Raw genomic sequence first — 20575 nt, 5'->3', positions numbered from 1 at the left:
TGAAAGCTGCTCTTAAAATACTTGGAAGAAACAAATCATCAGGAATAGATGGCATACCAATAGAGTTGCTATAATCTACTGAGGCTGAATCTGTCCAAATTTTGATAAAAATTTGTCAACAAATATGGAAAACTAAACAATGGCCCACAGACTAGAAGCATTCAATATACATCCCAATTCCAAAGAAAGGGGATCCCAGGGAATGCAGTAATTATCGAACTATTGCCTTAATGTCCCATGCAAGTAAAGTAATGCTCAAGATTCTACAACAAAGGCTCTTACCATAAATGGAGCGAGAAATGCCAGATGTCCAAGCTGGATTTAGAAAGGGAAGAGGCACCAGAGATCATATCAAAAACATATGTTGGATAATGGAACAGACCAAGGAATTTCTGAAGAAAATCACCCTGTGCTTTCTAGATTACACCAAAGCGTTTGACTCTGTAGATCATGAAAAACTATGGAATGCTTTAAAAGAAATGGGGGTGCCACAGCATCTGATTGTCCTGATGCGCAACCTATACTCTGCACAAGAGGCTACTGTAAGGACAGAATATGGAGAAACCGATTGGTTCCCAGTCAGAAAGGGTGTGAGACAGGGGTGCATTTTATCACCCTATTTGTTTAATCTATACGTAGAACATATCGTACGGAAAGCAGGATTGGACCAAGATGAAGGTGTAGAAATTGGAGGGAGAAATATCAATAATTTCAGATATGCAGACGATACCATACTACTAGCAGAAACCAGTAATGATCTGAAACGAATGCTGATGAAAGTTAGCGGAAAGCACAAAAGCAGGACTACAGCTGAACGTCAAAAAGACTAAATTAATGACAACAGAAGATTTATGTAACTTTAAAGTTGAGAAAGAGAGTCAGTGTGGTGTAGTGTTTAAGGTGTTGAACTACAACCTGGGAGATCAGGGTTCAAATCCCCACACAGCCATGAAGCTCACTAGGTGACCTTGAGCCAGTCGCTGCCTCTCAGTGTCAGAGAAAGACAATGGTAAACCCCCTCTGAATACCGCTTACCATGAAAACCCTATTCATAGGGTCACCATATGTCAGAATTGACTTGAAGGCAGGCCACTTCCATTTTCAAAGTTGACAATGAGGACACTGAACTTATCAAGGATTATCAAAATCTCGGCACAGTCATTAACCAAAATGGAGACAATAGTCAAGAAATCAGGAGAAGGCTAGGACTGGGGAGCTATGAGAGAACTAGAAAAGGTCCTCAAATGCAAAGATGTGTCACTGAACACCAAACTCAGGATCATTCAGACCATGGTATTCCCAATCTCTATGCATGGATGTGAAAGTTGGCCAGTGAAAAAAGTGGATAAGAGAAAAATCAACTCATTTGAAATGTGGTGTTGGAGAAGAGCTTTGTGCATACCATGGACTGCGAAAAAGACAAATAATTGGGTGTTAGAACAAATTAAACCAGAACTATCACTAGAAGCTAAAATGATGAAACTGAGGTTCTCATACTTTGAACACATGATGAGAAGACATGATTCATTAGAAAAGACAATAATGCTGGGAAAAACAGAAGGGAGTAGAAAAAGAGGAAGGCCAAACAAGAGACGGATTGATTCCATAAAGGAAGCCACAGACCTGAACTTACAAGGTCTGAACAGGGTGGTTCATGACAGATGCTCTTGGAGGTCACTGATTCATAGGGCCGCCATAAGTCATAATTGACTTGAAGGCACATAACAACAACAAACTTGGCTCATAGATCATGCTATTGCTACACTACACATCAGCTCTCTTTTACAAGGAACATAGTCAATCCAGGAGGATAGGGGACAAAATGCCACTTCAAGCAAATTTGAGTAAAATTGCTGGTAAGCAGCTTACTCTTGAGACCTTCTTATTCAGTCTCTTTATCATACATTGTGTGCAATTTATTATGTATATGCCAAGAGCAGCACAGGAACAAAAAGCAGACAATGAGAAATAAAAAAATGAAACAAAAAGAAGCAAAGTATTATCTATTTATTAAATTTTTTAGTCGCTTTTCTTCATAAAAATTAATCCAAAGCGACGTACAATAAAAAGATTAAACCAATATAAACCTAACATAAATAAAAAGTTGAAAAACACAATATATGGGTAAGACTGTGGAACAACCAACCTACAGTGCCAAAAGCCCTCCAAAAAAGTAAGAGCCAAATGCCTGGGGGAAGAGGAATGTTTTTGCCTGGCACCTAAAGACATGCCTCTCTGGGGAGAATGTTCCATAAACGGGAGGCCACAACCGAGAAGGCCCATTCTCATGTCGCCATCCTCTGCAGCTCCCTTGGAGGAGGCACACAAAGAAGGGCCTCACAAGGTCTCGGTTGGTTCATAGGGGAGAGGTGGTCCTTGAGGTATTGGGGTCCTGAGCCATAAGGCCTAAAAGGCTTTATAGGTTAAAACCAGCACTTTGAATTGATCCCAGAAACTAATTGGTAGCTAGTGCAGTTGTGCCAGAATTGGAGTTATGTGCTCAGACCATCTTGCCCCGGTAAGCAATCTGGCTCCTGAATTCTGTACTAGTTGCAGTTTCTGAACTGTCTTCAAATGCATATTTGATATGATATTTATTTAATAACAACAACAGGAAGTCCCATGTATAAAGCATTGCAGTAATCTAGCCTAGAGGTTACAAGAGCGTAGACAACAGAAGTCAGGCTATCCCTGTCCAGATGGGATTTCTTTTTCAACTTCGTCACCACAAGAACACAGCCAGTCTGCGTAAGGGGTACCTTGGTATTCTCCTTCCAAGAGAGCGGGAGACAATTAAACCTGGCTCTGGAGAATACATGCCGATACTTAGGAATGGACAGATTCTCCAAATAGTTAGCATGTTTGGGGAACAGGAAATTCAGACCAAGATGGATAGGGGACCACATTTTGCAAGCATTTGATACCGAAAGTGGAAAGTCGATATCCCTAATTCGTTGGTCTAAAATGAATTTAGCAGTCCTGAAATTTTGTGTAACGATAAAATCAAAAGAAAAACCTAATGAATGCAGTTTAACAATAAAAAATTTAGACCAAGAATTTGTGTAAACGTCTTTCAAAATAAGGTTTAAATAGCCTAAAGAAGGGTCGCTGAAGACAATCTTAAGCCAATATTTAAAAGCAAAGGACCATGCAGCACATTCGATAGAAACAAGGCCAGCCTCAAGACGTAAGCCCGTGGCTGTGACACACCTTGGCATTCCAAATAGAGATCTCAGGAATTTTGAAAGGACACTTTCCACAGCTGGATTAAATCCCTGGATCCAAACTGGAACACCATACAGTAACTGAGGCAAGATTTTAGCCTTAAATACCTGGATGGCTGCTGGAAAATATTGGGCCCTCTTTGTATATAAAAAAAAATGAAAAACTGCCTTGGTAGTACTCTGGGCTACCTGCACTGTGTGCTTTCTGTGCGTGGCCCAAGAAAGAGTGGAAGAGAACATGACACCCAGGTATTTAAATTGCTTGGCTTGATCTATATGTTGCCCGCCAATAATCCACTTATTTGACTGAGGTCGCCTAGAGAAAGCCATAATCTTGGTTTTACTAAAATTAATTGTCAGCAAATTTCCTTACAATAGGCCATGAAGACACGTAATAAACGCTTGAGTCCTATTTTTGATAGAGACATAAGCACGGCATCGTCTGCATATAATAGTAAAGGGCATTTGGGCTCTGCCAACTTTGGGGGCTGAAAATCAGAACTTAGGCAATATCCAATCAAATCGTTCAAAAAGAGATTGAATAGGGAAGGGGCTAGTATGCAGCCTTGACGAACCCCCTTTGTAACAGAAATAGAATTTGTTAGGTTGCCTTCTACTCCACACCTTACTCGAAGCGTAGTGCATCGGTGGAGACATCTGATAAGATAAAGCAATCTCTTGTCAATAGAAGAGAAAAGCAATTTGAGCCACAGTTTGTCTCTAGGGATTGAATCAAAAGCTGACTTCAGATCGAGAAATGCTGTAAACAAACGATTTCCAAAAGAGGACATATATTTCTCAGCCAAATGGTTTAAGACTATACAGTGGTCGATGGTAGATCGACCCTTTCTAAAGCCTGCCTGTTCATTTCCCAAAATATTCTCATCCTCTATCCAAGTGGCAAGCCTCAAGTTCAGATAACTAGCATATAGCTTACCCACTATCGACAATAGACTGATAGGTCGGTAGTTTGATGGATCTTCCCTAGCCCCTTTCTTAAAGATTGGTATTACAATAGCCTCTAACCAAGCTAGGGGGAAAAGACCAGTATTATTAATATGCGTAAATAGATTTGCCAAAAGAGGGGCCCACCAGGTTATGTTTGCCTTCAAAATTTCAGGGGCTATTAAATTGGTTCCCGGAGCCTTTCCTGATTTGAGATGAACAATAAGAGATTTTATTTCAGACTGTGAAACTGGGGACCATGTTGGCAAATCATTAAGGTCTAAAAATGAACCTGCTGGTGGATGTTCCCTAGCTTCCGCAAACATTTCGGAAAAATACAGTTCCCAAGTATCGGCAGAGATGTTACAGCTAACTGGGCTTGATGTGGTGCCGAGAGCACCAGTAACCAAAGCCCAAAAGAGTTTAGAGTTATTGTTTAATGAGGAATCAATCAGTGCCTTCCATTCATTTTGGACTACTTGTTTTTTCTTTTGGGTTAGCAGTGATCTGTATTGCTTTTTAAGCAAATAATATTTTTGGGGTAGGGCTTTAGAGTTTTCCTTCCTATATTGGATATACACATTTCTCAGTTGTTTTTTCACTACCTGGCACTCCTTGTCAAACCACTTAGGGACACTCTGCTGTACTATTGGTCTTGAAGTAGACTGTTTCAGACTTAGGACAGGTTTCAAAAGGGAAATCAGTAACAGGTAAGGATTTAGGGCAGCAGAAATTTCCATAGCTCTTAAGATAGCGCTTTTCAATTCTTCCCCTGCAGGGGAATTTAGTAAACCAGTGGCCTTGGTGTTAACATCTTCGGACCAATATAGTCTCTTATGCCTAAGTTTTAAAAGTTGATCTCTATACAAATGATTAGAGTCCAAATGGATAGAAGTTGGTACAAGAGTAAAACTGAGAGGTAAATGATCATTATCAAGCCTGTCTCCAACCAAAAAATCCTTAATCAGGCTGGAAAGAGAGTGGGAAATCAGCACGTAATCAACCACACTACTTCCATGCCCGGATACATAAGTGAATTCAGCACAATCATCAAAATTATGGTTTCCATTCAGGATTGAGAGTGCAAGTCGCCCCGCCATTTGTGTCAAGCATATACCACCAAAGTTCACTCTGAGATCTTTAGAGCTTCTATCATAGCTAAAGATATAATTCTCAGTATCAATTACCTCCCATAAGCCAGATGAAAAAAGTATATTATTATTAGGTCCAATTCTTGCATTAAAATCCCTCATTAGGATTATGTGGGCTCTAGGAAATTTAGATTCTAGTTCTATGATATATGACTCCAAGTCTTCCCAGGCCTGTTTTATGCTGTTCCTAGAGGGAAAAGGGGGAATATAAACATTGATAAACAAAAGAGACAAAGATCTAAGCTCAAGTAAACCACCCAAGGCAATTTTTCCACAAGGCTGAAACCATCTAATGGTTGATTGAAGGGAGGTGGATATCAGTATAGCCAGGCCTGCCTTTGCTCTACCTTTTCCATTGCCCGGCTCGGCAAGAATGTCATTTACCAGGTAACCATTCAAATCAATTTTCTTAGTAAACAAAGTTTCCTGGATAAAAATCACATCATAGGATCTTAGAAAATCAAGAAACTCTGAATCCTTTTTTTGTGTGCCCCAGCCTGCTACATTCCATGTGAGGATTTTAAGCTGGTTGTTAGTCATATTCCAATCTTTCTGTTTGACGCCAGGCCATCTGTTAAATGGAAAATTAAAAAAGCTGATTAAAGGATCAACTTGATGAATAATCTGTCAGTCAAGCACAATGATCTGGTCGAAATCCCTATACTCTTCCACGAAAACGGATCCTATTCCTTTTGAGGGCTTAGCTGGCACCTTATTAGTTGCAACAGTTTCCCGTCTTGGTAAATTATCATAGTGACCCAGTTCCTCTTCGTAAAGATACCTCGCTTGTAGCCATTTTGCACTTGCCATTGCTGACCCTGACAGGGTGGTAAAACTATATTCTTTGGTGAAAGAGCAGCTCTTCCCTAGTTTGATGATATCCCTTGTATAGCAGTCGTTCTCCTCAATATTCGGTTGGTCAGCGCTCACTTTTTTATTTGGTATCCTAAGGATCCCTGCTGGAGGAGATGGAACTTTATCTGGGGACCTGAGGTGCATAAGAGTGTCTTGCAAAGATGATAGTCTAGCAATAATTTCTTCCTGAGACTGATACGGTAGAGCTAGAAAGGAGGTTAAAAGATCCTTTTCTTCTGGAACAAGGGGAACTCTGGGCTCCTTTACTGTGAGAGATGTTTCCTGCTTTGTATGCTTTGTACTTTGGTAGTTTGGATTATGGTGCTGGTCCTACAAATTAGAACCCTCCAAGGTAATGAGTTTACCAATTCCTTCTTTCTTTTGTCCAGGGCTAAAGTTCGTATGACATATAGGTATAGGAATATTATTATTGAAGAATCTAGTCACCTCCATGCCCACATTTCAAAAGCTGGACTTTTTGTCGTAAATTTCTCTAGTAATCTGCTGACTCCTAAATGTCACCACAGCACATACACGATGGTAGTTGTAGAATAAATACTCTATATTAAGTATGTCATCCATTTTAAGCACTTGCGGGGAAACTTCATCCACAAGTTGTAAAAGATGTAATTTACGCTGTAGTTGAGACAGCAGTCCTCTGGGTTTAGGAAAATTAAGAAAGGCTAACTTTTGATGGTTTAAGATCAATTTCCATTTATGAGGTGTAATTAGCTTTGTTCCTTCTTGCTCCACCTTCTGTTTACTATATGTTAAAACAGCCCTTGAATCAAGAACATATTGCCATGGGTCCTGTATTTCATCTGCAGTAGCCACTAAATCAGTTTCCCCAATTGTGGGTAAAGATAATCTTGAGTCTACTTGATCTAATTGATCTAAAGACTTAGGGTCGCTGAATTGAGGCATCTTGTTATTCTTAAAACCCTTCTGGGTTAATTTTGGTGTTTTCTTGTGTGTTTCCTTAGGTGAGTCCTCTAGTAGTTTAAGAAGTCTTTTAAAACCCATTTTCTTGTGGTTTTTATTCGTTGTTTGACTTTTCCTGCCAATGGTAATATTTTTAGACTTTTTATGTGGAATTTCCTTTGAACTCGCTTTCTTTGCCTTACCCGTAGTTGTAGATACTATATCCTTTAAATGACAGCCACATACACAATTCCCTCCTCCCTCATGTTCGTTCTTAGTATCATTACTTTTGGAGTATGCCAGTCCTTCACCTTTCTTACAGAGTTTAGCCATAATGACTAACATGCCATAACACTCTGACAAAAAGTTCTTCATTAGTTCCAATTCTTTCATTATTAGCTCAGAGTAGCTCTTAGATATCATTTCTTTAGGGACTGAGATTCCCTGCGTAAGTCTTGCTGATCCTCATTAGAGCAGGGATTTTGGTTTATGTTTTCAGGAGTCCCAACTACCCCATCTCCCTCCAGAGATCTCAAATTGCTCCAGGTGCTATGAATCATCTCAGAAGCTATGTCCTCACCATGAAGAATGTGGGGGGTTTCTGAGTCCAGCTTTTGCAGACTTTCTTTAGATAAAGAGCCGGGGCGTCTCCCTACCCCAAGAGTTAAACTCTTTAATTTTTCAGCTTGAGCTATTTCAGTAATGCCCTTTCTGATGTTTCAGAAGTTTCAAATCTGTTCCATACGCCATCAACCGTCCAGTCGAGGACGCCAGTGTGGGTGCTAAATACTTCCTTTTTCTTGCCTTCATTTATTGAAAGAAGGAAAATAAGATGAAATCTTTGCTTGTTGTTTCCTTTTCCTTTGAGGAGGTTCAAGGACAGGGAGGGGAGGAATCCCCAGGTTCTTACACCCCTGCCTTGTTAAGACCATACTGGTATATCTAGTCCCAGAGCTTAGTTAATTAATTAAACAATTTAGGTGAGGCGGAAACAGTTGGAAGTTTTCCTAGAGAGCTCCTATCAAGTAAGCATAATAATAAGGAGCTTCACGAGTTTATACAGCTGCAGACCCAGATAACAACTGCTAGTGAGAACACCTGTTTGCTCTATTAGTAAAAGTAAAAGTTGCAGCTCTTACGAAGCAATAGTAGATATTTACTTTGACCCAGAGTAATCTTGCTGTTTCGTATAGTCCCCTTGCTTCTGCCTGGTGCTCTCCCACAATTTGGGGGCTGGAGGTTTAAGTTTCTGTAACAAGAAAAGGGAGCTTACAGACCAGCTACCGATGCTGCCAATGCCATCTTCCCCTCTGCCCCAGATGGGATTGTAACTGGGCCACCAGCCAAAGCTGATGGAAGGCACTCCTTGCTACTGAGGCTACTAGAGCCTCAATCAATCTGGGCTCCTGCTGGAAGGAAGGGCGGGATATAAATCAAACAATAAATAAATAATAAAATAAATTAACAGTAATGGATCCAGAAGTACTCCCAAGCTATGCACGTGTTTCTTCAGAGGAAGTGGAACCCCATCAAGAGCAGACAACATCCCCTTCATCCAGTCTAGGAACCACCCACTAACAGCACCTCAGTCTTGTCTAGACTGAACTTCAGTTTATTGGCCCTCATCTATTAAGTCATCGGTCTAGCATATGGTGGCAGACAGGCTTTGGTATAGATAGCACAGACACGTTCTTTTAGAGCTTGTTCTAACATTAAGGAAAAGTAGGAGAACTAATGAAATGAAACGTTACTGACACTTGTTGTCTTCTCCTTTACTGAGATACATTACCAGAATAAATATTTTCATTTCAAACAATGTGATAAACTCATATGGCTTCCAGAAATGTTTATAAAACTAGGAGCTGAAGAATTACATGCCTTGTGCAAGATTCTTACTCACAGCTACATGTCTCACAATTGTTCTGAGCACTAAATTACATCAATTTCTAGGAACATTCCCAGCTACCGCTGTAATAACCCATGTATGGCTGAAGATGCTATGGGCATCCATCACATACCAGGTCAATTACTAGCTACCGTCTCTGTAACAACAGTTTAATGGCTTGATCTTCTTCATTAAAAGAGACTTTCCTATGCTGTTTTCTTACCAAATAGCTTCACATGCTGCTCAGGTTCTATCCAGGGCATTCCATACATGCACCCACTTAGAAAAATATCATAAAATATCTTGACTCAAGTATGCAAAATTTTCAAGTGACTTTTACAACAAAAACACCACAACATATAAAACAACAATTGGAAAAGGACAACAGTAACAAAGACACGACAAGATAATAGTCCTGTTTTGTTATTAGATCAAGTTACAGCCACTGTTTCCAGAAAAATTCCTGTAAATCTTTGTCATTGCTTAAAAGAAATGTTGTGCCTTTCTTGACAATCATTTTTCAGTACCATCACATAGGAAATTAATTCCCTGCAAGGTTCGGGTCTGTAGTCTTAAGAATTATGACTATTAAGAAAATTAACTATTTAAGGTCTAACCATAAAGTTCACACTCAAGCAGAACATGGTGAAGGTTTATGTATCTGTGAAATATACAATCTCAAAACAGGCCAGATGAATGTAAGCTTCAATGTAACTTACCTGTTTAGAATCAATGGGGGCTGCAGGAGATTCCAGTTCTATGGTCACAGGTCCATCGTTCTGGATATGTACCTGCATATATTCACCAAATTTGCCATCTGAAAAATTAAATTGGGGTGGGGTGTGCAGAAGAGGACAGTTATCTGAGAAGAGCCTTTCACTGTCCTTCTGCTAAAGTCACCATACAGCTTCTTCCAATTCAAAGCCTATGCACAGTGTTTATTTTTGACTTTGACAGCAAAAAACATTTTAATAATGAAAAATTGAAGAAGCTCATCATTTGGCAAGCATCTTGGTAAATTAACAAAGACTATAATTTCTCCACAACCACCAGATCCTAGGTTTTTAAAGAATGGCTCTTAATCATAACACAGTTTGAAGAGGATAAGTTGGATGCTTTAGTTTTCAAACTTATTTGACAGTTTACAAGAAACTTTTGTCTTAACATATTTATGTCAAAAATTTCAACTCACATATTGCGTAGATCATTATCTCCATAACAGCTACAAACTAGACTGCATTGAATACAAAATAGATGATAACTGGCATTTTAGAAATAGATTCAAACCCTTTCAGGCACTATCACTTTCAAAACAGCATGATAAGCAATTGTATCTTTGCACAGCCAATCAGGATTTTGAACCTTACTTTTCCCTATCTAAATAGGAAAATAAATAAGTAAATAATTTTATTTCTTTCCAATTCAAGCAAGAAAGCTTCCTATAAAATATGGCAACTTTAAATAGATTATACATTGTGGCAGGATTGTAACATGCCAGTTCCAAAGAAAAGTACAGAGCACTGTCAAGGGTTGGAGTGATGACTTTTTCATACGATAAAAGCTTAGGATATACACAAAATGAAATCTCTAGTTTCATGTAATTATTTTTCCTGATTTTTGATTTTTAAAAAATGCTAAGCAGCCAAGGGTGGCTTCAAGGCTGAGTAAGGGTGTGACTTACAGTGCCTTGCAAAAATAATCAGACCCCTGACCAATGCTCTCATATTACTGAATTACAAATGGTACATTGTAATTTTGTTCTGTATGATATTTTATTTTGAAACACTGAAACGCACAATCAATTATTGTAAGGTGATATTGGTTTTATGTTGGGAAACGTTTGTAAGAAACATAAAAAACTGAAACATGTTGCTTGCAAGTATTCAGCCCCTATGCTGTGGAAGCTCCTAGTTTACACAGATGAAAGAAATTGCCCTATCGAGGACACCATTACCTTACCGTTGGCCTCCACCTGTGAACCATTAAAGTTGCTATCACATTGTCAGGATAAAACCCCCACTGTTGAAAGATCATTGGTGAGGTTGTGGATCTGAAGGAAAATGAAGAGCAAAAAGCATTCTACAGAAATGAGAGATAATGTAATACAAACGCATAGATTAGGAATTGGGTACAAAATAATATCCAAGTGCTGGGATATCCCTGTGAGCACAGTTGGATCAATAATTGGGAAGTGGAAGCTGCATCACACCACCCAGGCACTGCCAAGAAAAGGCCATCCCTTAAACCTCACCACTCGAACAAGAAGGAGACTTTTGAGAGAAGCCACAAAGAGGCCAACAATCACTTTGAAGGAACTACAGAGTTCCATGACTGGGAGTGGAGTAATGGTGCACCAGTCAACCATATCAAGAGCTCTGCATAACACTGGCCTATATGGGAGGGTGGCAAGAAAGGAGCTGTTACTCAAAAAGTACCATCTGAAAACACACCTGGAGTTTGCCAGAAAGCATGAGAGTGCCCCAGCTGCAATGTGGGAAAAGGTTTTGTGGTCAGATGAGACCAAAATAGAGGTTTCTGGCCAAAACTCAAAGCGCTGTGTGTGGTGCAAACCTAACACTGCCCATGCCTCAAGACACACCATCCCTACAGTGAAGTATGGTGGTGGTGGCAGCATCATGCTGTGGGGATGCTTCTCATCAGCAGGGACTGGGAATCTTGTTAAAACTGAAGGAAGAACGGATGGAGCAAAATACAAGGAAATACTGCAAGAGAACCTGCTTCAGTCCACTAAAAAACTGAAGCTTGGGAGGAAATTCCCTTTTCAGCAGAACAATGATCCCAAGCACAAGGCCAAAGAACACTGGAGTAGCTCAGGAACAAAAAGGTGAATGTCCTACAGTGGCCCAGTCAAAGTGCTGATCTCAATGCCATTAAGACTCTGTGGCGCTCTTTGAAAATTGGGGTCCACAAGCGACATCCAACCAACCTGAATGACCTGCAGTGAATATGCCAAGAAGAATGGGCCAAAATCCCTCCGACACTGTGTGCAAAGCTGGTACATACCTACCCCAAAAGACTTAAAGCTGTTACTGCAGTGAAAGGTGGCTCTACCAAATATTAATGTGTGTGGGTTGAATACTTATACAAGCAACATGTGAGGGAGAAACCCCCATAAGCACTCTGGCCCCCAAAATAAATTGGGGCCTAGATGAAGGAAAAATTGTTTTCTTTCTTCTTATTCACACACACAGCAGGCATTAAAAGCAAACCCTGTGTGTAGGGAAAAGCAGAGAGGTCAAGCTCACCTCTGCAAAATTCCTGAGCAATCACTTTGTGCCAAGAAATGGCTAAAACCGTGACCAAAAGATCATTAATTTAGTATTGTTAAGCCATCTCTTAGTTAATATGCTTTACTGTTAGATCTTGGAAAATGGGTTTCTGATTTTCTATTAGAAAGCAAAAGGCTGAAATCTTAATAATGGAAAATCTAAGTAGACAGAAATTTTAGTTTGATATTGATTTTATAATGGCATGATGTGTATAATTTTATTTCATTAAAGTAATTAAGTGTGTTCTGGAGGTGGGGGGGAATTCTGTGGCTGGCTCAGATTTACCTTGTTTCCTTTTCTGTGTTCCCTAATCATTCTTTGTATTATATTCTTCGTATTATGTGGCTTTTGGTTATAACATGGTGATTTAAATTAATCTTTCTCTACAGCAAAGTAGTAATAAGCAGAATTTCACATAGAAACTGCCAGTCACTCTAGGGAGAGCTAGATTTGGCTTGTAATCATGACTTCACCCAAGGAACATGATGTTATGTCCTAAGAGATAGTCCTTGACCAGCTTGACTGGTCAGGAGCCATGGTAGAATGGAATGTAAATGGTACATGTTGGTTTCAGAACAGTACAAGATCATTAGTAATATATGACAGTAGAATGGTGAGATTGGAAAAGGGAACAGATTGACATTTAACCACACAATGAGATGGGATGTGTCTGCTTGGTCATGAATATATATGTATTCATTTTAATAAAGTTATCTGGTTGGTTGGAAATATTTCAAGAGGGAAGAGCTGTTATGTCACGGAGGGAAGAACTTGGGGGGGATTGGTTAAATGATTGTCACATGCTGAAACTGTACTTTATAAAAGGATCTTGCACACAGTGCTTCTTTGCAGTCCCTCTTGGATACTTCCTGGATGTGTTCTGGGGGACTGACCTTGCATATGCTTGTTTTACTTTTTTTAAAATAAAGGCCTACCTTTTTGCTTTAAGCCTGTCTCAGAGATTATTATTTAAGGGCCCCCAGCAAAGAACCCAAAGGAGAAATACAAAATTCTCCAACACATGTTTCGGTTTTTTATGTTTCTTACAAACGTTTCCCAACATAAAACCAATGTCGCCTTACAATAATTGATTTTGAGTTTCAGTGTTTCAAAATAAAATATCATACAGAATGAAATTACAATGTACCATTTGTAATTCAGTAATATGAGAGTGCTGGCCAGGGGTCTGATTACTTTTGCAAAACACTGTAAAATTTCCCAGTCAACCACCTGTCCACTCCAAATCTCCTCCAACTGCTTCTTTCCTCATTGGGGGAAAAAGATCAATAAGCAATTTAATTTGGAAATAATCTTCTCTGTAACAGGATTGAACACAAAATCAAGTGCCATAATGTACTCAGGGTATGTAGCAGTTTGTTAATCCATGATATATTGGTTAGTTTTGACTTAATCTACCTCCTGAACCACCTGGGTCACCGAAGGTAGTACAGTGCACAGGGGCGAGGAAAACACTACATAAATTTCCATATAACTACATAAAATTATCAATTATGAAAGAAATTCAGTACATAAATTATGTTAATAAATAAATAAGCACATGGGTAACTTTTGTTTTAGTATTTCTAAAGTGATTTTTCCCTTTGCTTCTCTGAGTTATATCCAACTGTTGCATCCCAACTGCACAAGGTATTTGCTCAAGCAAACAGGAGTTCTTTTTCCTCTCCTCCCCCACTGCAGTCTCCCATGCACCCCTAGAGGTTGGGGGACCCTCTGGAGCAAAAGGCAGCACAGGACTGCAGGAGAAGAAGGGATGTTCTGTCATATCCACTGGTGCAACATTGGATCTTGCCTTCTGTCCCAGCCAGCCTCTGCATCATCTGAGATCTTAACACAGGGCAGCATTCTAACACAAAAGCTTCCCTCTGTTGCCATTGTAAGACTGAAACAAACTGCAGAATAGGCTAACATTGTGCTCTGACCTGGAAACTTCTTTTTTCCTATATTTTAATTTCAAAAAAGGAGAACATCAAGCCTGAGGAACAGTTCTGAGTATCCTGGCAGTTCTAATCAGTAACCTGGTAGTTCTAATGAAGACAAGAAGAGGTTCTGTAGGGGGAAAGGTCACAGCTGTGAGGAAAGGAATTGTCTCAGAAGAAGTGGGTTCTCTGGAGCCCAGCCCTGCCATACACTCATCCTTTACTCTGGGAAGAGGGAGGGGAATTGGGCAGTATGACATTTGAGGCTAATGAGACATACATCAGTTACTTCCCTTCAGTCTTAATGCCAGCCCTGGTCAGCTAAGAGTTCATGCCTACGTATCACTCTCAGCTGCCGGTGTTCCAAAACAGCATGAGGGCAGTGCACACACACAGCTCTCAATTCTGGTAGGCTCGTTTGGAGGGGCAGGACGGAGAGACAAGACTATCATTTCAGAAGTTTAATTTTTGAGGCATACCATTGTGACCTCTTCCCCTCCAGTCTTGTCTCTCTACTCTGATCCTTTTTGACGTTTCTGGGGAACAAGCACCCCATAAACTAGCTGATAGGAGAAGACAAAATAAAAGCAGCAATTCCCAAAGGTAAACAGGTTTTATTGTACATTTAAACTCTCCACTGCGGCTGCAACCCGGTACCCATTTAGCTGGGAGAAAGCCCCATTAAACTCAACAAGACTTACTTCTGAATAGAATGTGGTGTGAGAAACATTTCCCATTCACCCTAGCAATATAATGTTTGCCTTACCTTTAATGAGCTCTGGCTTGTATGTTTTGCGAAGGTGTTCTAGGAAACTATTATAGAAAGACTCTGCTTGGTCTGTGGGCATTGCCATATGATAGTCTGGCTTGTTTCCTTTCAGGATACACTGAAGAGTAAACTGGCTGACACACAGCACTTCATACTGCTTGTCCATTACACTTTTAGACCAATGCTTTCCACTTTCATCTTCAAACACACGCAGGTTTAAAATCTTTCGTACCCTAAATGGAAAAGCAAAATAAACCAATGAAAATAAGAACACTCTCACAATTCCACATAAAAATGAAGGGGGGGGGGGAAGCACAGCCTAAAAATATGGAACAAAGATACTAGAAAAGATTCATATATCCTCAGGATTCCGTATTTTGTAAATGTAGCCACTAAACATTGAAAATTAAAGGATTCTCTAGTTCCACTTCAGTCTGGGTTCAGCCTTGGTTGCCCTGATGGATGACTGTTTTCAAGACAGAAAAAGGGGGAGTGTGACTCTGTTATTCTTACTCAATCTCTCCATGGTGTTAGATACCATCCTCCAGTGCCAACTATTCAGGATGGGCACTGGAGGCACTATATTACAGTGGCTTCATTTCTAACTGTGCAGTCAAGTCAGCCAGTAGCATTAGGGGAGTCCTTTTTGGCCCCCTGGGACTTGTCCTATGGAGTTCCGCAGGACAATGCTATTTAATATCTACATGAAGCCATTGGGAGTAGTCATTAGGGAGTTTTGGAGCATGGTGTAATCAATTTATCAATGACACGCAGCTCTATATCTCCATAATATCTCAATAAAGAGTGTCTGTGAAAGCCCTGGACCAGAGTCTAAATGCAATGGTAAACTGGATGAGGGTCAATAAACTGACTTTGAATCCTGGAAAGATGGAGGCTATTTGAATAGGTGACTCCTGTGCCAGAAGATACTCCAACGACCTGTTCTGGATGGGGTTTCACTCTCTCTGAAGGATGTACATAGCTAGGGGGTACTCCTGGAATCATCTTTGTCATTAAAGACCCAAGTGATCTTTGTAGCTAGGAGTGCCACCAGGTCCATCTGGTACACCAGTATCATTGCCTGCCCGCTGTAGTCCATGCACTGGTAACCTCAAGTCTGGATTACTGAAATGTGCTCAGAATGCAGTAGTTGGATTGCTGGTAAGAGGAGATGGTTTACAGCACGCACCTCTGCTAAAACATCAGCACTGGCTGCCTGTATGTTACCCTCAAGGTTCTTGTATTAATATACAAAGTCCTGGACAACTTGGGTCCAAGATACCTCAAGGACTGCCCAAGCCCATATATTCAAGCTCAATCACTGAGATCATGCAAAGCAGCACTATTAATTTTCCCCAGTGTTTCAGAAGCCTAACCACCTTCAGCTAGGATATTTAGTGTCATGGGGCCACTGTAATGGATCATTCTTCAAGCAGAGATTCAAGCCATTCTCACTGCTAACTTTCAGACATCTTTTGAAGAATTTGTTGACAGGCCTATTCAGTTGTTTTAATTTTTTTCAAGATGAGCCCGTCATCATCATCATTACTGTTCTTATTATTATTTTGTACTGGTTTTTTATCTTATGATTTATTGTATTGGCATATATTGTTGTATACCACCTTGATATTTTATATGAGTGGGCAGTATATACATATTTTAAATAAAGTCAACATTTGTATAAGAAACTGTACAATTCAGCAAAATTTGTATGAGTGCAATGCAGAAGAAAAAAATGACACTTTGGACTGACTTACATGTGCTCGATCTCTTTTTGAGTGTCTTCCACAGAGATACCCAATAGCACACAAATGCCTTGTCCAATGGAACTTATCTGTTCCCCACCAACTGTAGGGGAAATTTTTAAAGAAGTTAAACATGCAAAATTTCTTTATGTCACATGCAAATATATATTCTAACAAACTAGAGGGAGTATTAGAAGTTTCTTGTTTTAAGAAGCCAACTTAGTTCCAGTAGCTTGTTGTCCTTTAAGTACTAGTTAAGAACATAAGTGCCCTGCTGAATCAGGCAAAGGCCCATCTAGTCTAGCATGTTGTTCTCACAGCGGGCAACCAGATGACTAGAGAATGCCCTCAAGCAGGACCCAAGTGCAACAGCACTCTCCTCACTTGTGACTCCCAAGAACTAGTATTCCAAAGCATACTGCCTCCAACAGTGGAGGTAGAAAATAGCCATCATGACTATGTTCCTTTCCTAAAAGGAATTTTTGAACAATCTTATTTTTTTTAAAAATTGGATTATTATGAGTATGTCCCTCCCCCAAACCAAAAGAACAAGCACACATATACCATTGGGAATTCTGATTTGGTCCAAGACAGTAGACACCTTTAATGTTGTCGAATTCATTACAGGAGTAGACTACTCCCACATTTAACAACTAAACAGAAGGGAGTGAAGTTCTCATAGTGCTTATAATGATAACAAAAAAGGCATCTATCAATGTTCTCCTTCTACACAAACTATTTAATGTACAGGAGCCCAGTTTCATGTTTAATCAATCTGGCAACACCAACTATTGCATAGATATTTATTTTCTTACATTTATATCCTGCCTTTCTCCTTACTTAAAAACTGCAAAACATTACATAAAGGATTTTAAACAATATAGGTTTGTTAGTCTGGCCAATAAACAGCTATTTGATTATGATCCCATAAAAAATCTTTTAAACTTAGCCCACATTTAAAAATCAATAACTGTGCAATTTTTACATTTTACACCTGAAAAAACAAACTACTGAAAATCTAATGGTATCATTTCCTCTGTGTGAAATACAATGTTGACATTTTGCTAGTATTTGTTCTTTCCAAAAGTTACATAACCCAACTACACAGTGTGTGTTATGTGCCTTCAAGTTGATTATGATTTATGGCAACCCTATGAATCAACAACCTCCAATAGCATCTGTTATAAACCACCCTGTTCAGATCTTGTAAGTTCAGGTCTGTGGCTTCCTTTATGGAATCAATCCATCTCTTGTGTGACCTTCCTCTTTTTCTATTCCCTTCTGCTTTTCCCAGCATTATTGTCATTTCTAGTGACAATAATTTTCTATGTGTTCAAAGTATGATAACCTCAGTTTTATCATTTTAGCTTTGAGTGATAGTTCTGGTTTAATTTATTCTAACACCCAATTATTTGTCTTTTTTGTGGTCCATGGTATTTGCAAAGCTCTCCTCCAACACCACATTTCAAATGAGTTGCTTTTTCTCTCACCCACTTTTTTCACTGTCCAACTTTCACATCCATACATAGAGATCCGGAATACCATGGTCTGAATTATCCTGACTTTAGTGTTCAGTGACACATCTTTGCATTTGAGGACCTTTTCTAGTTCTCTCATAGCTGACCTCCCCAGTTCTAGCCTTCTTCTGATTTCTTGACTATTGTCTCCATTTTGGTTAATGACTGTGCCAAGGTATTGATGAAATGGAAATGGACTGCCTTCAAGTCGATTCCGACTTATGGCAACCCTATGAATAAGGTTTTCATGGTAAGCTGTATTCAGAGGGGGTTTACCATTGCCTTCCTCTGAGGCTGAGAAGCAGTGACTGACCCAAGGTCACCCAGTGAGCTTCGTGGTTGGTGTGGGGATTTGAATCCTGGTCTCCCAGGTCATAGTCCAACACCTTAACCACTACATCACACTGGCTCTCAGGATATTGATAATCCTTGACAAGCTCAATGTCCTCATTATAAACTTTGAACTTACTACACAGATATTTTTATGAATTCATGTCCTCACCCTTTAAAGGATGGTGATGGTGGAGGAAAATCAGTTCTCTCTGCCAGAACAGTACGTTCTTTTTATGCCAGAACAGTACGTTGGTTTGGGACAGCTTCACTTTAAGACAATCAATTTCATGATTATCTCTTTTTTACTGATCTTTACAGCTGGCCTCCTAGGTTTTATTTTATTTAAAAAATGTCTAGACGACTTAACATTAACTAAAAAAGTTAATCTAAAGTGGCATGCAATAAAATATAGCATAAAAACATGGTATAAACACAATAATATACATGAGCACATGAACAAAAATCCAACCTCAGAGTTCAAAAAAGGACGGGGCAAAAATTATTTTTAGTCTGATGTTGTTTTATTATGTTTAGTTGTTTTGTTGTTAATGCTTTTATAGTAAGCCATGTATGATACAGATGCTTATGAAAATCTCATGTCACAGTAAATTAGTTACAAAGCAATTCTGTTTGTTACTTCACACAGTGGAGATTAGAAAGTGGTAGAGGTGTCCCTTTGTCCAATTCTGCTGACCTCCATTGGCCAGGCTTTGCTGATGGAGGCTTCCACCAACAGAGGTCCCCAATGCACCCACTGAAAGCATGGGTGGACAGAAGCTACCACCAGTATTCCCAGTGTGGGAGATGGGCTAGTCATGGATCCACTGGATCCTAAGCCAGTCCAGTTACCGGTCATGCGCTCAATCAAGGCCTCTCTGCTCCACCAGCATGGAGCTGGCACAACAAAAATTGGTAATTTTACTGCCTCTTTTCCACCTTCAACCCTGGCTTGCGTGAGCTGGAGGGCTTTGGATGTGGCAGTAGCTCTACTGGTCAAAGTTCCACCACTCCCAGGTGAGATTTAGAATTGCTTCCTTAAATGCTATGGCACCTTGAAATAGTCTTTACACAATCACTAGGGCATCAAGTCTGCTTAAATAAAATGTATGCAGCCCTGTGCTTGTCAAGTCTGCCTACCTACTATCCAATAGTTTGCCTAGGGAAGGGAAAGCAAAGGAATAACAGGAGAACATGCAGACCGTTCCATGCCAGCACCCTGTCGCTGAAGCAATGCAAACACAAACACCAAGTTTAAAGTCCTCATGTAACTTTCTATGCATATTAGGCAAATCCATGAAGAATCAGCCCATCAATGCCTACTAGCCATGATAGCTAAATAGATCCTCCATGTACAGAGAGAGTATATCTCTGAAGAGCAGTTACCAACGTTAACAGTTTGAGGGGTAAGCCTTCAAAACATACACACACACAAAACAGGTGTATACGTGAAAAAACGTAAGGTGCAAGCCAGGGGTGTGGTTTCGAAGACCGCGAGGATGGTCGGGCTTAGCCTGCCCTCACGTGACCCAGCCGCTAACGGGGAGCCTAAACAGACACGGGCGGTTGGAACTCGCCGATAGAGGCTGGCGCACGTGAACCGCTCGAAGCGTCCCGGCAGAAGGGGGAAAGGCGGCCCACGCGCACCTGCCACGCTGGCCCGTGTGACGCGCTGGATAATGGCCTTCATCGTGTCGAGCCCTCAGAAGCGACCAGCCGGCAAAAGAAGCCGACGAAGCAGGACTCTGAAGAGGCTTCGACGCACTTCCGGAAGGAGCAGGAAGCCCCTCCCCAGAGCTGCAGACTTACATAAGAAAAATAGACCCAGGCAGCCTACCCGGCTTCCGGGTTTCTTCAGACGGAAGTAAAGCTGCCAAGGAGGACAATGGAGAAATCCGATATTGTACCCTAGCAACGTGTCCCTCTCCCCAAAAGCAAAAAATAGCAGCCAAGATAAAAGTTCCCGCTTTTTCTAACGCACGTTTTATTTCGTGGTTTGTTGTTGT

General features: G+C 40.2%; 1 protein-coding gene across 1 annotated transcript in view; it reads right to left on the bottom strand.

Annotated features, from left to right (window-relative positions):
• The window catches only part of DTD1 (D-aminoacyl-tRNA deacylase 1), a 41983-nt gene extending 21630 nt beyond the window's left edge, over window positions 1–20353 (bottom strand). The window contains exons 1-4 of the mRNA XM_061587725.1: window positions 20217–20353; window positions 16735–16825; window positions 14975–15210; window positions 9701–9798 (exon numbers count right to left, since the gene is read on the bottom strand). Of these exons, the coding sequence (XP_061443709.1) occupies window positions 9701–9798; window positions 14975–15210; window positions 16735–16825; window positions 20217–20259 (468 nt within the window). The 5' untranslated portion in view covers window positions 20260–20353. The remainder of the gene's footprint in view (window positions 1–9700; window positions 9799–14974; window positions 15211–16734; window positions 16826–20216) is intronic.
• Between the last annotated feature and the right edge of the window lie 222 nt (window positions 20354–20575).

The sequence above is a fragment of the Rhineura floridana genome, chromosome 1 (genome assembly GCF_030035675.1).
Source record: "Rhineura floridana isolate rRhiFlo1 chromosome 1, rRhiFlo1.hap2, whole genome shotgun sequence".
NCBI lineage: Eukaryota > Metazoa > Chordata > Lepidosauria > Squamata > Rhineuridae > Rhineura > Rhineura floridana.
The sequence above is the reverse complement of the archived record's forward strand: the minus strand, read 5'-3'. Positions and strand labels throughout refer to the sequence as shown.